This window comes from Lithobates pipiens, unplaced genomic scaffold (genome assembly GCF_037356315.1).
Source record: "Lithobates pipiens isolate NorthernLeopardFrog02 unplaced genomic scaffold, aLitPip1_a1.2 Scaffold_27, whole genome shotgun sequence".
Taxonomy (NCBI): domain Eukaryota; kingdom Metazoa; phylum Chordata; class Amphibia; order Anura; family Ranidae; genus Lithobates; species Lithobates pipiens.
This window is the reverse complement of record NW_027507788.1, coordinates 32,615,972-32,629,452: the sequence shown is the minus strand read 5'-3', so window position 1 is coordinate 32,629,452 and position 13,481 is coordinate 32,615,972. Positions and strand designations below refer to the sequence as shown.

The following is a 13,481-nucleotide window of genomic DNA, read 5'->3' as shown; positions in this document are numbered from 1 at the left end:
GCAAAATATATGTGGTACAAACCAAACATAGACAGGAAATGCAGTCGTACAGTAGTATTGGTTTTTACGGCTAAAGAAATACTGGTAATACAAAGTACAAATTGACCCAGTTTGTAGACCGCTGAGACATAGGAAGTGCCATTAAAACTTAAAAATAAGAAAAATAAACCAAGAACATAAACAAAAGTGGCGTTCTCTCTGAGACCCTATTGCATTTTGGAACAGCTATATAAGTACAGTGTTATGCACAACGTCCAGCATCCCGTTACCTAGTCCTGCTGTCCCTCCTCTTACCCCTCATAAATGCCGGGAGAGAGAGAAACATAGGATTAGCCCCATGAAGAGTTTAATATTGTCTATGTGCCTCCATGCACATGCCCCTGGACCCACATTCAGCCCTGTAAAAGTCTGTCCTGTATAAGTTGGTGGGGGACTAGCCCCGGAACCTCGAGCCATCCCTGTCACATAGCATTAAATTTGTGCGGTGCGTTTCTGTGTTGGTATGTTATTTACCCTGATCAGCATCTGGTTCACTTGGGAAAGAGTGTAAGCCAAAAGGGGTTAAGCTTCCAACTCCTAGGTGCGAGGTCAGTAGATAGGGACATCTCAATCCACAAAGAGGAGTGGTCGGATATGTGTCTATCCCCATACCCAGAGTCACCAACTAGGGGGAGAAGGGCGGAGTTCCCCAGTCCCAAGTCTATTCTAGACAAGCTCCCAAACGCTGGAGAGCAACAGGAGTACAGTCGGGTGTGGGGGTGGGCTCTCCGCCAGACATCCACCAACCCAAGTTCAGCTAATAGGGCAGCAAAGGGAGTATCACCATTAGGGTGGGAGGGAACCAAAGGAGGCGTTGGAATCTTATCCCACATGCCATTGACATAGTTATTAAAATCGCCCATTGCCAGTAGGGGTATGTTAGGAAACTGTGCCATAAACCCAGCGAGGAGCCTGAGGATCTCAGCTGAATACGGAGGTGGGATATATACGTTGGCGATAATGCAATGTACAGTAGCAATCTTACACAGCAAAAAGATGTACCTCCCCCCTGGGTCAATAACCTGTTGGGAGCAAAAGAATTGGGTATTTTGTCTAATTAGGATACTCACTCCCCTTGCATAAGCAGAGTATGTAGAGTGGAATTGCTTGGTAAACAGTCTAGGCCCAAGGCTATGCATACCATCAGGAGCAAAATGTGTCTCCTGCAAACACACAATTCCAGCCTTCATATCTTTGAGGTGTTTTAACACCGCCAGCCTTTTTACCGGGCTGCCCAGCCCTCTGACATTCCAAGAGAGAAATCTAACCTTTGCCATCAGGGATATAAAACATAAGTGTAAACAGGAGTGACCTTATTAACATTCGTAAGAAACTAGGGTGGGAAGATGCATTTAACACATATACAGCAACAACAAGCGACTGATAAGTCGCATCACCTGAGATGCCCCAAAAAGGGGTAGAAAAAAGTCCTTCATGAGCAGCAGTACCGAAGAAAAGTCGCACAGACGGGTGCAGATATGCTGGGATATACCGTATATACTCGAGTATAGGCCGACCCGAATATAAGCCGAGGCCCCCAATTTACCCCCAAAGAAACTGGCAAACTTATTGACTCGTGTATAAGCCGAGGGTGAGACATGCCTGTCCATCCCTGTGTATGTGTCCGTCCCTGTGTGTCCGTCCATCCCTGTGTGTGTGTCCGTCCCTGTGTGTCCGTCCATCCCTGTGTGTCCGTCCATCCCTGTGTGTGTGTGTGTCCATCCATCCATCCATCCCTGTGTGTGTGTGTGTCCACCCATCCATCCATCCCTGTGTGTGTGTGTGTCCATCCATCCATCCATCCCTGTGTGTGTGTGTCTCCATCCATCCATCCATCCCTGTGTGTGTGTGTCTCCATCCATCCATCCCTGTGTGTGTGTGTCTCCATCCATCCATCCATCCCTGTGTGTGTGTCTCCATCCATCCATCCGTGTGTGTGTGTGTGTGTGTGTGTGTGTGTGTGTGTGTGTGTGTGTGTGTGTGTGTGTGTGTGTGTGTGTGTGTCCAGCCTACCTGTGTCCCGAGCCTCCGTCCCGTGCCTTGCCTCCTTGCCTCCGTCCCGTGCCGTGCCTTGCCTCCTTGCCTCCGTCCCGTGTCGTGCCTTGCCTCCGTCCCGTCCCGTGCCGTGCCTTGCCTCCGTCCCGTCCCGTGCCTTGCCAGGATCGCCGCTCTTCGTCGGCGCCTCGGCGGCCATACTACAATTCGAAAGCCGCGCCTCCGCCTCCGCCTGTGATAGGCGGAACACTGAATTTCCCAGCAGCCTGTGTTCCGCCTATCACGGACATCGTCTCATCCTCGTACTACGGACGAGGAAGAGACGATGTCCGTGATAGGCGGAACACAGGCTGCTGGGAAATTCAGTGTTCCGCCTATCACAGGCGGAGGCGGAGGCGCGGCTTTCAAATTGTAGTATGTCCGCCGTCTGTCTGCTCGATACGCTGATCGAGCAGTCAGACGGCGATGACTCGAGTATAAGCCGAGGGGGGCACTTTCAGCCTCAAAAAAGAGGCTGAAAATCTCGGCTTATACTCGAGTATATACGGTAGTCCTTGTCCATCGTGGTTCTGAGAGAGAAAAAATTGAGTAAAAGGAAAAATAAAAGAGAAACAGTTAAACAGCATAAAACTGTGGTATCTTCTGTATCAAAGCCCGCCGGGCTCCCAAACGGGAGAAGCAGCAGACTAATAGCCCCCATCCGCGAATATTGTTACGTCTCATGCGATTTTCCATCTCATCAAGTCGCATAGCGTGCTGTTCGGTAAGATGGCAATTATATTGCAGATCCCTTTGCATGGGGGCCAGATCATCTTCTACTGTGCTCAGCCTGCCTTCAAGGGCAGCTGTCCTCTCCCTGAGCTTTTGCATGTCATGGCGGACAAAAGTTATTTCAGCCTTAACCCCTTTGATGTCCTCTGAGAGGGCTGCAATAGATTGATTACAAGAGGTAACAGCAGCAAATATGTCCCTTAGCGTAGGCTCTCCCTCTGGTACTGGAGAGGGAATGGTCTGTGTCTCAGGCCTATCACTGTCTCTAGGGGTACTCACTGCGCGCCATGCTGCGGACAATCCATCATCATCCTTCAAGGGGACTGTGTCATCTGCCTCAGGAGAACTTCCAGGGGTAGCTTGAGGTGAGGGCTGGCTAGCCAGGGCATCTTTGTACGATTTACCACCATATAGGAGCTTTTGTGCCGCTTCCTTGTACTGGTCTCTGGCTGCACGCCGAACGCCGGCGCCATCTTGGCCTGGGGGGTCCGTCAGCCCCTTCCCTCCAGTATGGCGTCTGGACATCACAGCGGGGGTCCCGAGATATATCGCGGTGGTCCGGGATGATTCCCCTAGCGTAGCGGGAGGTAAGGGCTCCAAAAATAGCTTTTCAGATCAGACTGTAAGGATGTAAGCACGGATGGCCGGCGGAGCTTAAGGCATGCACATCCTCCTACATCAGCCGCTAAGCCACGCCCCCTCAGTACATGTTTGCATTCTTTCGAGTCCTGATTAGAATTAGCCTGCCTTTGTTATGCCCCTTGTTACCATAAACATACAATTGTAATATTAATGTGATACCTACGTAATCATGTGTATAAAAACCTTCAATTGCATCATAATAAAGCAGAACAGTTATTTGGAAAGATGCGGAGTGTATCTTTTGTGTCTGCTCCCTACTGCAGTAGTTATTATTAATTTTGAACCCTAATCAATATGAGGACAGGAGGTGCCTATCTATAAATTCCCATGTCAATAATAATAATAATTTGTACCATGTGATTAGTTGTGGCCAATCACAGATAATCACAACAATACTCACTAAATGAATCCGTTTTATTCAGTAAAAATGTATTGATATAAGCAATCATAAATGTGTAAAAAAAATCCTGCTCACTTCCCCAGAGCGGTACAGTGTTACCACAGTAACACTGTACCGCTCTGGGGAAGTGATCAGGATTTATTTTATTTTTTTTACACATTGCTGTGGTCACAGGGTGTTAAAAATAATCATAATAAAAATAATGTAATAAAATAAAAGAATAAAAATCAATTTTTTAGTAAGTCAGTGTTCCTGATCACCTCCACACTAGTTATATGATAATGCTGTACTGCACTGATGTTATTATATTAAAATTAAAAAAAAAATCTTGATTTTTCCAAAAAATTGTGACAAAAACTTACAACTTACAATACCTTGGACTGTCTGCTTTCCAAAAAGGGGCATTTGGGAGGTATTGGTCCTCTCCTCTCCTGGCATTTTCAGGCCTCAAGAAATGAGATAGACCTTCAATTTTCACATATATACCAACATTTGTGGACTCTATGACTTTCCTACAGACTAAATACTATACGATTTGCGATTTTTTTTTTTCACCAAAGAAATGTAGCAAAATATATTTTTTTGCCTAAATTTATGAAGAAAGATTATTTATTTGCAAAATTTTACAACAGAAATGGAAAAAAAAAAGTTTTTTTTTCTAACATTTTGGATTTTTTTTATTTATTTAGCAAAAAATAAAAAAGCCAGTGGTGATTAAATAACACTAACAAAAAGCTTTATTTGTGTGAAAAAATCAATAAAAAAGTTATATTGGTACAGTGTTGCATAACCGCACAATTGTCATTCAAAGTGTGGCAGCTGTAAAAGCTGAAAACTGGCTTGGGCAGGAAGGGGGTGAAAGTGCCCGGTATTGAAGTGGTTAAATCGATGACACCCCCCCCCCCCCCCAGTGCTATAAGCCATGAGTGCTAACCAGATCACAATTAAAGCCTCCTACACACGGTACGGATGTTGGACAACCGAGCTTCTGACTTTTGTCATTTTGTGTGCCAGGATCTTGTCTTGCATACAAACGTTACACAAATTTTCGTGCCACAAACACGAACGTAGTGACGTACTACAAGGAATTTCAGCTCTTGAGCGCCACCCTTTGGGCCCCTTCTGCTAATTTTATGTTTGGTGAGCATTGATTCCGAGCATGCATGGTACTTTCGACTTTTGTGTGATGGATTTGTGTACTGACCATCCAAAAATCTGACGTGGAACTGTCGTTCGACAAAAAATTACTAGCCTTTCATCTAACATCTGTTGTCTGAAAATTGGAAAACAATTGTTGAAAGGAGCGTACTAACGGTAAGAACGTTCAAACATCAATCCCCTTCTGATTTTCGTAGCGTGTGTACGAGGCTTTAAATAAAATACTTCAATATAAGGCCCACTTTAAATGGCTTTCTGCTGACCGGTGGTTAGGGGACCTTTTGCGTAATCATATATATATATATATAAAACACCATATAAGAGGACAGACAATGACACAATGGTGCATATTTAAAAAGAGAGAGAAAAGTACATATTGAAGTACTGTCGGCACTGAATTACTGCGCATGTACAAAAACGCCACCCACGAGACGGCTTGAAAAAACAGGCATCAGTGTGTTCCGGGTTCGCATATGCAGTGTGCGTTCCACAGATACCAGAAGTTGCGTCACTGGTACATAGAACCGGAAATGCATCAACGTGTTTCGTCCCTCCTCAAAGGCGTCATCAAGGACATCACTTCCGGTTTCGCAAGGCGCAATTTATATGCAAGGAAGTGAGTGTCTCCGTTCCAATTCATCCCAAAGGTGTTCTATCAGGTTCCAGGCCAGTCAAGTTCCTCCATCCCAAACTCGCTCATCCATGTCTTTATGGACCTTGCTCTGTGCACTGGTGCGCAGTCATGTTGGAACAGGAAGGGGCCATCCCCAAACTGTTCCCACAAAAGTTGGGAGCATGAAATTGTCCAAAATGTCTTGGTATGCTGATGCCCTAAGAGTTCCCTTCACTGGAAACTAAGGGGCCAAACCCAACCCTTGGAAAACAACCCCACACCATAATCCCCCCTCCACCTCCACCAGTGCACAAAGCAAAGTCCATAAAGACATGGATGAGTAAGTTTGGGGTGGGGGAATTTGACTGTCCTGACCTCAACCCAATAGAACACATTTGGGATGAATTAGAGCTGAGACTGTGAGTCAGGCCTTCTCGTCCAACAACAGTGCCTGACCTCACAAATGAGCTTCTGGAAGAATGGCCAAACATTCCCATAGACACACTCCTAAACCTTGTGGACGGTCTTCCCAGAAGAGTTGAAGCTGTTATAGCTGCAAGGGCTGGGCTAACTCAATATTGAACCCAACGGACTAACACTGGGATGCCATTAAAGTTCATGAGCGTTTAAAGGCAGGTGTCCCAATACTTTTGACAATATAGTGTTCATATGGATAAAACACAGTGGGGGAGATTTATTAAAACTGGAGCACATAGAATCTGGTAGAGCTGTGCATGGTAACCAATCAGCTTCTAAGTTCACCTTGTTCAATCAAGCTTTGACAATAAAACCTGAAAGATGATTGGTTTCTATGCACAGCTGCACCAGATTTTGCACTTCTGCATGCCTCAGTGGAGACATCAACAGATAACAGCTTCTTAAGAATTCTCAGATGGATGTAAAATGATAAGAAAGAGGAAAGAGGAAGAGAGCACTGCTCTCAGTATTGTATTAACCTCTCGCCAACCGTATACTATACATATACGGCAGCAAGGCGGCTCGCCTGCACCAGCGATATAGCGCTGCTAAAACGAGCGGCGCTTTGGTGCTAATTTATTGCAATGCGGCAGTCCCACTATAAGTTGTTGATCGACACCATTACTAGTAAAAAAATAATAAATTAGCACCAAAGCGCCGCTCGTTTTAGCAGCGCTATATCGCTGTTTATACGAAACACTTTCTGGTAGCCCCATGTTCCATTAACCACTTGAGACCCTTTGCCGGGACGACGTCGTCCTGCGTGCCCCCTGAGGGGCGCGCGCGGCGCACTCTGTGATCGGCGAGTCTATGAGACTCGCCTGATCACCGATCCGAGCAAGGGGTTGATCCCGACCCCTTATCACGTGATCAGCTGTCAGCCAATGACAGCTGATCATGTGATATAACGGAGCCGGTAATCGGCTATTATTCCTCCTCGCGCTGACAGCGCGAGGAGAAAAAAAAAAGCCGATCACCGGCGGCCGTGATCGGGACATCAGTCCCGATCACGGCCAGCCCTGCCAGTGCCCACCTCCCCCCTGCCAGTGCCCACCTGCCCCCTCATAACTATACATAATAAAAAATTAGTTCCCCCCGTCAGTGCCACCCAGCAGTGCCCACAGTGCCACCCAGCAGTGCCCACAGTGCCACCCAGCAGTGCCCACAATCTGCCTCAACAAAGGTGCTGCACCCCAGTGCCACATATCCGTGCCCATCAGTGTCATCTACCAGTGCCCATCAGTGCCCAGCAGTGCCGCCTATCAGAGCCACCTATCAGTGCCACCTATCAGTGCCCATCAGTCCCATCTATCAGTGGTACCTATCAGTGCCCATCCGTGCCACCCATCCGTGCCACCCATTTGTGACACCCATCCGTGCCATCTTATCTGTGCCCATCTTTGCCCATCAGTGCCGTCTTATCTGTGCCCATCGGTGCCGCCTTATCTGTGCCTATTAGTGCCGCCTTAACTATGCCTATCAGTGCCCACCAGTGCAGACTATCAGTGCCCACCAATGCAGCCTATCAGTGCCCACCAATGCAGCCCATCAGTGCCCACCAGTGCAGCCTATCAGTGCCGCCTCATCCGCACACTTCAATGAAGGAGAAAAATGACCTGTTTGCAAAATTTTATAACAAACTATTAAACATGATTTTTTTTTTGCATCTTTTTTTGTTTGTTTAACAAAAAATAAAACTCCCAGCTGTGATTAAATACCACCAAAAGAAAGCTCTATTTGTGGGAAAAAAAATGATAAAAATTTCATTTGGGTACAGTGTTGTATGCCCGCGCAATTGTCATTCAAATTGCATCAGCGCTGAAAGCTGAAAATTGGTCTGGGACTGAGGGGGGTTTAAGTGCCCAGTAAGCAAGTGGTTAAACAACATCAATAAGAAAACAACATAATGTATTCCTGCCATTTTTACAAACAAAACAGTATCAATATAATATCCATACAATATCAATTCCCCATAGCGGTCCTCTTCCTTCTCCCTTTTTAAGGGAGGAAAAAAAAAAGAAAAAGGGGGGGGGGGGGGACAAAGAGAGGATAGGGAAGAGGGAGAGAAGGGGAGGAAACCGACCCCACCCACCGAGGGGTAGGGTTCACATCACTCGACCAGTTAGTCTAATCCTCAGCTTCCTCTCCAATCAACCTCTTCCCCTCCTCTGACTGTAAAAATATTTCCCATGGGGCCCAGACTTGCACTATAGATTCCCTTTCCTCCGGAGGCATAGGGATCAAATTCTCCATGATCCCAATTTTCCTTACTTTGTTTAACCATTGCGAAATTCGTGGTGCTCCTGTTTCCTTCCAGCAAGTGGTGATGCAGCTTTTAGCTGCATTCACCAGATGACATAGCATTGAATTCTTGTTTCTCTCTAATGGAATATGTATATGTTGTAATAGAAAAAAGGCCGGGTCTTCCTTGAGATAATATTCAGTAAACAGTTGAGAGATTTTCCGAACCTCTTCCCAAAACTGTCTAATTACTGGGCAATACCAAAAAATATGGGCAATAGTGCCTCTCTCCTTACCGCACCTCCAACATCTATCTGATAACTCTGGAAAGAAAGTATGTATTCGTGATGGAGTATAATACCAACGCATTAATATTTTATAATTGAATTCCTGTATCTTGACACATCTAGATGATTTAAACGTCAAATGTATTATTTTCTGACGTTGGGCCGGGGTAAAGGTTTGTCCAATTTCTCTTTCCCATTTATCTAAACTTATTATATCAATATCCTCCAAAGGAGAAATTAATAAAGCATATATCTTAGAAATGATATGGGAAAGGGACTCCTTCTCCTCACAATATCCTTCAAACTTAGTAAGTGGCCGATCAAAATCCTCAGTTGATCCCAAAGTATCCAAGAAATGTTTAACCTGTAACGCCTGCCAAAGGGCTAGTTCATATTGTCCTCCTGATTGCATTAACATTTCTATTGATGGCCATTTTTTAGACCTCAAGAAATGTGATGCCTGAAAACATCCCTTCTCTCTTAAATTTCGAAATACTCCTGGTTCCAGGCGGGGCAGGAAATGTGGATTCCCAAGAATGGGAAATAAAGGAGATTTTGCTGTTGAGATTCTGGGGATCCGTACGGCTTTAGCTCCCATCTGGAGCGTGGGTCCTATTAAAGGATGGGCTCTTAATATAGGTGGTATAGCCGTGCCGCACCACATGGCTCTATCTAAATGGATGGGGCTTACTTGTTGTTCCATAGCGACCCACCTTTTACTGTCTCTATGACGGCACCAGTCCACAATTCTACCAAGCTGAGTAGCCTGGTAGTATTTGCATAAATCCGGTGCTGCAATTCCACCCGCCTCTTTGGGCAGTGTTAACAGCTTCCTATTAATCCTAGGACGCTTGCTTGCCCATATAAACTTTATAAAAATTGTTCGGATTTTACTAAAAAAGGCAAGTGGAATCCGGATCGGTAACGCCTGGAACAGATAAAGAAACTTAGGGACTATGTTCATTTTCAAGATGTTGCTTCTCCCAAACCAGGAGTGTGAGGATTTGCTCCATTCATTCAACGTTATGGCTAGTGTCAGTTTTCATCCGTCGGACTAGCATACAGATGAACAAATTTTTTGACCGGACTCAAGTTCGTCGGAAAGATTTGAAACATGTTCTAAATCTAAAGTCCGTCTGATTTTTCATCAGCAAAGGTCCGATGAAGCCCACACACGATCGAATTGTCCGCCGGATTCGTTCCGTCAGACCTTTGCTGATCTAAAAGTCCGGCCGCGTGTATGCGGCATTAGTTATACTTTAAGTGATCAAGACATACAAGAAGCCAGATGCTGGCTGATCAAACAAAATTCCAGCTTTACCTAAAATATGGACTTTTAAGACTATCCTAGATCATTTATGAAAGGATATAAAATGAAATGTCTCAGGGCACACCAAAGTCACCTAGAAGGAGTTTGACAGATTTGGGTTCAAGAGCCTTCTTCTTTTACATCCTTTGTGGCTACAAAGCTTGCTCTTTCCTATCCTTTTCGATCTTCGAGACTCCTGTTTGCCGTGGAGTAGGTTTCATTGAGAACTAATTCAATTAAGGCCACCAGAGACTTTTTGAAAATGTTTTTGAAGCTTTCCACAATGAACAGGTAAAGTATCGGGGTAAGGCAGTAGTTGATGCATGTAAATAAAATTGTCAATATCAGTAAGACCTCAAGTAATTTCTCCGGGAACTTGCCGGGCTCCACCATCATTCCATACCACACATGGTAAGGGGTCCAGGAGATAAAGAAGGACAGGATAGCAGTACACATTATCTTGTATGGTCTGGTAGACCTAGCCAGGTTTTCTCTCTTCATCTTGATAAAAATACTGAGATAACAAATTGTGATTATACCTAGAGGAATTAATAATCCCACGAGCAATCGGAAACCAAACAAGGACCATTTGGTCTGCCGTTCATCCAACTTGCCAGAAAGGGTGTAGTCATTGTAGAAATTAGTGGTATTATTCATATTTCTTATATTACGAAATGCTAGGTAAGGAGAACTGAATAAAAGAGCGAAAGTCCACAATGCTGCACAGATAAGAGAAGCTTTGCAGGTGTTCATGTGTTTTCTGTACCAATGAGGGTGAAACACCAAGCAGTGCCGGTCAAGGCTAATTGTCGTGAGGGTGAACACCGCCCCGTACATGCATACCGATATTAAAGAGTTAACAAGCTTACACATAAACAGGCCAAAGATCCAGTGAGGTCTCATCATCAAATACACAGCAAGGAAGGGTGTGATGAGCGTGGAAAAGAAGTTGGTCAAAATTAGGTGAAGGAACCAGGTTGTGTTCACCGTTCTTCTCATCCTGAACCCAAGAACCCAAAGATACAAGGAATTCACAATCAATCCAAAGACAAGTGTTAAAAGCAGAAGCACAGATGACATCATCTTGGGAGTCGTGAAAGGTTCAGTGATTGCTTCGGTGTCCATGTTGAGCGGCCATCCATGTGTTGTATTATTGTCCATTGTCTTTTGGAAAAAATAAAATGCATAATAGACAATTAGTATCTATCAGGAACTGGAGTTCAATAATTTTTTTCTATTTGGTATGTTTATAATGAAACCACATGGAAAAAAAAAAACATTCTAGCCTCAGCTTTGATGGCAGGAACATTTAAAAATGGTTGAATGTGCAACAAATCATAAATAATCAAATTGCAAAATGGTGTTCTTTTCCCTTTTTTTTCCCTTCTTTTTTTGGTATAAATGGAAATAAAAAAACTCTGCGCCACTTGTAAAATAGAATAACTAATAATGCTGCTCCCCTCAAAGAGTGTAGTGCTCCTATAGAGTGTGGCTGGTATATAGGGGGCGCTATTCTAAATTAAAAATGAACTAACTACCTGAATAAAAGTAGGTGTAACAAAGCTATAGTGTCTTATATGAATACAAACTGTCACCCTAGAAATTGTTATATATCATCCCAATGTTAAAGCTTGTATTAGATTCCAATGGTTGGGTTGATACATAGGTGTTGATCTTTTAAAGGCAAATAGACTGTGCAGTTTGCAAAGTGCACAGTCTATTTGCATTTAGCAAATCAATACAATAGTTTAAACCAGGGGTCTCCAAACTTTCTAAACAAAGGGCCAATTTACTGTTATTCAGGCTTTAAGGGGGCCAGACTGTGGCTGGTTGGAGTAGAAAATTCACTGCCATCAATGGGATAAAGCCTTAACCCCATCACTGGTTTTAATGGGAGGAATCGTGCCCTATTGTTGGTATCAGTTGGAGGAATAGTGCCCCATTGTTGGTATCAGTTGGAGGAATAGTGCCCCATTCTTGGTATCAATTGGAGGAATAGTGCCCCATTCTTGGTATCAGTTGGAGGAATAGTGCCCCATTGTTGGTATCAGTTGGAGGAATAGTGTCCATTGTTGGTATCAGTTGGAGGAATTGTGCCCCATTGTTGGTATCAGTTGGAGGAATAGTGCCCCATTGTTGAAGTCAATTGGAGGAATAGTGCCCCATTGTTGGTGTCATTGGTAGGAATGGCACCCCATCGTTGGCATCAGTGGGAAGAATATTGCCCCAAGGGCAGGATAGAGGCAAGCAAAGGGCCACACCTGACCCACCCCCCTCCCGTTTGGATACTGTGGGTTTATATCACAAATCCTTGATGTCATACCTTAAATTCATTATATTGACAACTTTATGCAATAGGAAATTGGCACCCACTTTTCTTAGAATAGAAATAAAAATAGAAAAGAATAGACTATACCGACCAAGACCGTCAACCACCCAGACCGGAAGTTGCATAGGAACATGACCAGGTACCGCCTCAGAGGGCGGGTGGTTGACGGTCTAGGTTGGTGGAACGCACGCCGGCTGCAGAGGGGGGAATGAAGGCGAGCGGTGGTGACTCCATGCAGTCCACAGTATCCACCAGCGTTTATTTGACCACTAGCAGCCCCAGGGGCAGGAGAGGAGAGCAGCCATTTGAATAGATTTTTATATTTGAGATTTTAATATACAGTATTACACTATGGATACCATTTGTTGTCTCTGTATATCCTGCCATCGTCACTGAGGAGAAAGAGCTACAAAGATTCATATTTCATCCCTTTGTGAGCAAAGTGCAGTTTGACTATCTTTCTTATGCCGCGTACACACGGGCGGACTGTATGACGTATTTAGTCTGGCGGAAAAGTACGCCAGACTGTCCGTCGGAATTTCCGAACGCGCTACTTGCCCACACACGGCACTTTTTGAGCGGACTAATACGGCATACTAAGTCCGTCGTACTATCCGCCCTACTTTTGAAATGAACGGACTCGCCCACACACGCGGAGGAAAGTCCGCTCATTTCGAGCGCGTCTCCAGGTAGGCGGGGCCCGCGAAGGAGACGTTGCTGGCCCCGCCGCCTAGTATGGACTTAAAGGGGAACCCCAACGCCGAAAAAAATCGGCGTGGGGGTCCCCCCCAAGTCCACAACAGACCCTTGTCCGAGCACGCTACCCGGCCGGCCAGGAAAGGAGGGGCGAGCGAGCGCCCCCCCTCCTGAGCCGTACCAGGCCGCGTGCCCTCAACATGGGGGGTGCCTTGGGGAAGGGGGGGCCGCGTGGCCCCCCCACCCCAATGCACCTTGTCCCCATGTTGATGAGGACAAGGGCCTCTTCCCGACAACCCTGGCCGTTGGTTGTCGGGGTCTGGGGGCGGGGGGCTTATCGGAATCCGGGAGCCCCCTTTAATAAGGGGGCCCCCGGATACCGGCCCCCCACCCTATGTGAATGAGTATGGGGTACAATGTACCCCTACCCATTCACCTGTTAAATAAAAGTACAAAAAAAAAAACACAACACACAAGATAAAATACTTTATTGCACAGCTCCGGGGGTCTTCCGTCTTCGGGGG

At 45.4% G+C, this 13,481-nt stretch overlaps 1 protein-coding gene across 1 annotated transcript in view; it reads right to left on the bottom strand.

Moving 5' to 3' along the window:
• Positions 1-7,122: 7,122 nt before the first annotated feature.
• The window catches only part of LOC143933742 (putative G-protein coupled receptor 33), a 31,850-nt gene continuing 25,491 nt past the window's right edge, over positions 7,123-13,481 (bottom strand). Inside the window, exon 2 of the mRNA XM_077456738.1 lies at positions 7,123-11,096. Within this exon, the coding sequence (XP_077312864.1) occupies positions 10,104-11,093 (990 nt within the window). The 5' untranslated portion in view covers positions 11,094-11,096 and the 3' untranslated portion in view covers positions 7,123-10,103. The remainder of the gene's footprint in view (positions 11,097-13,481) is intronic.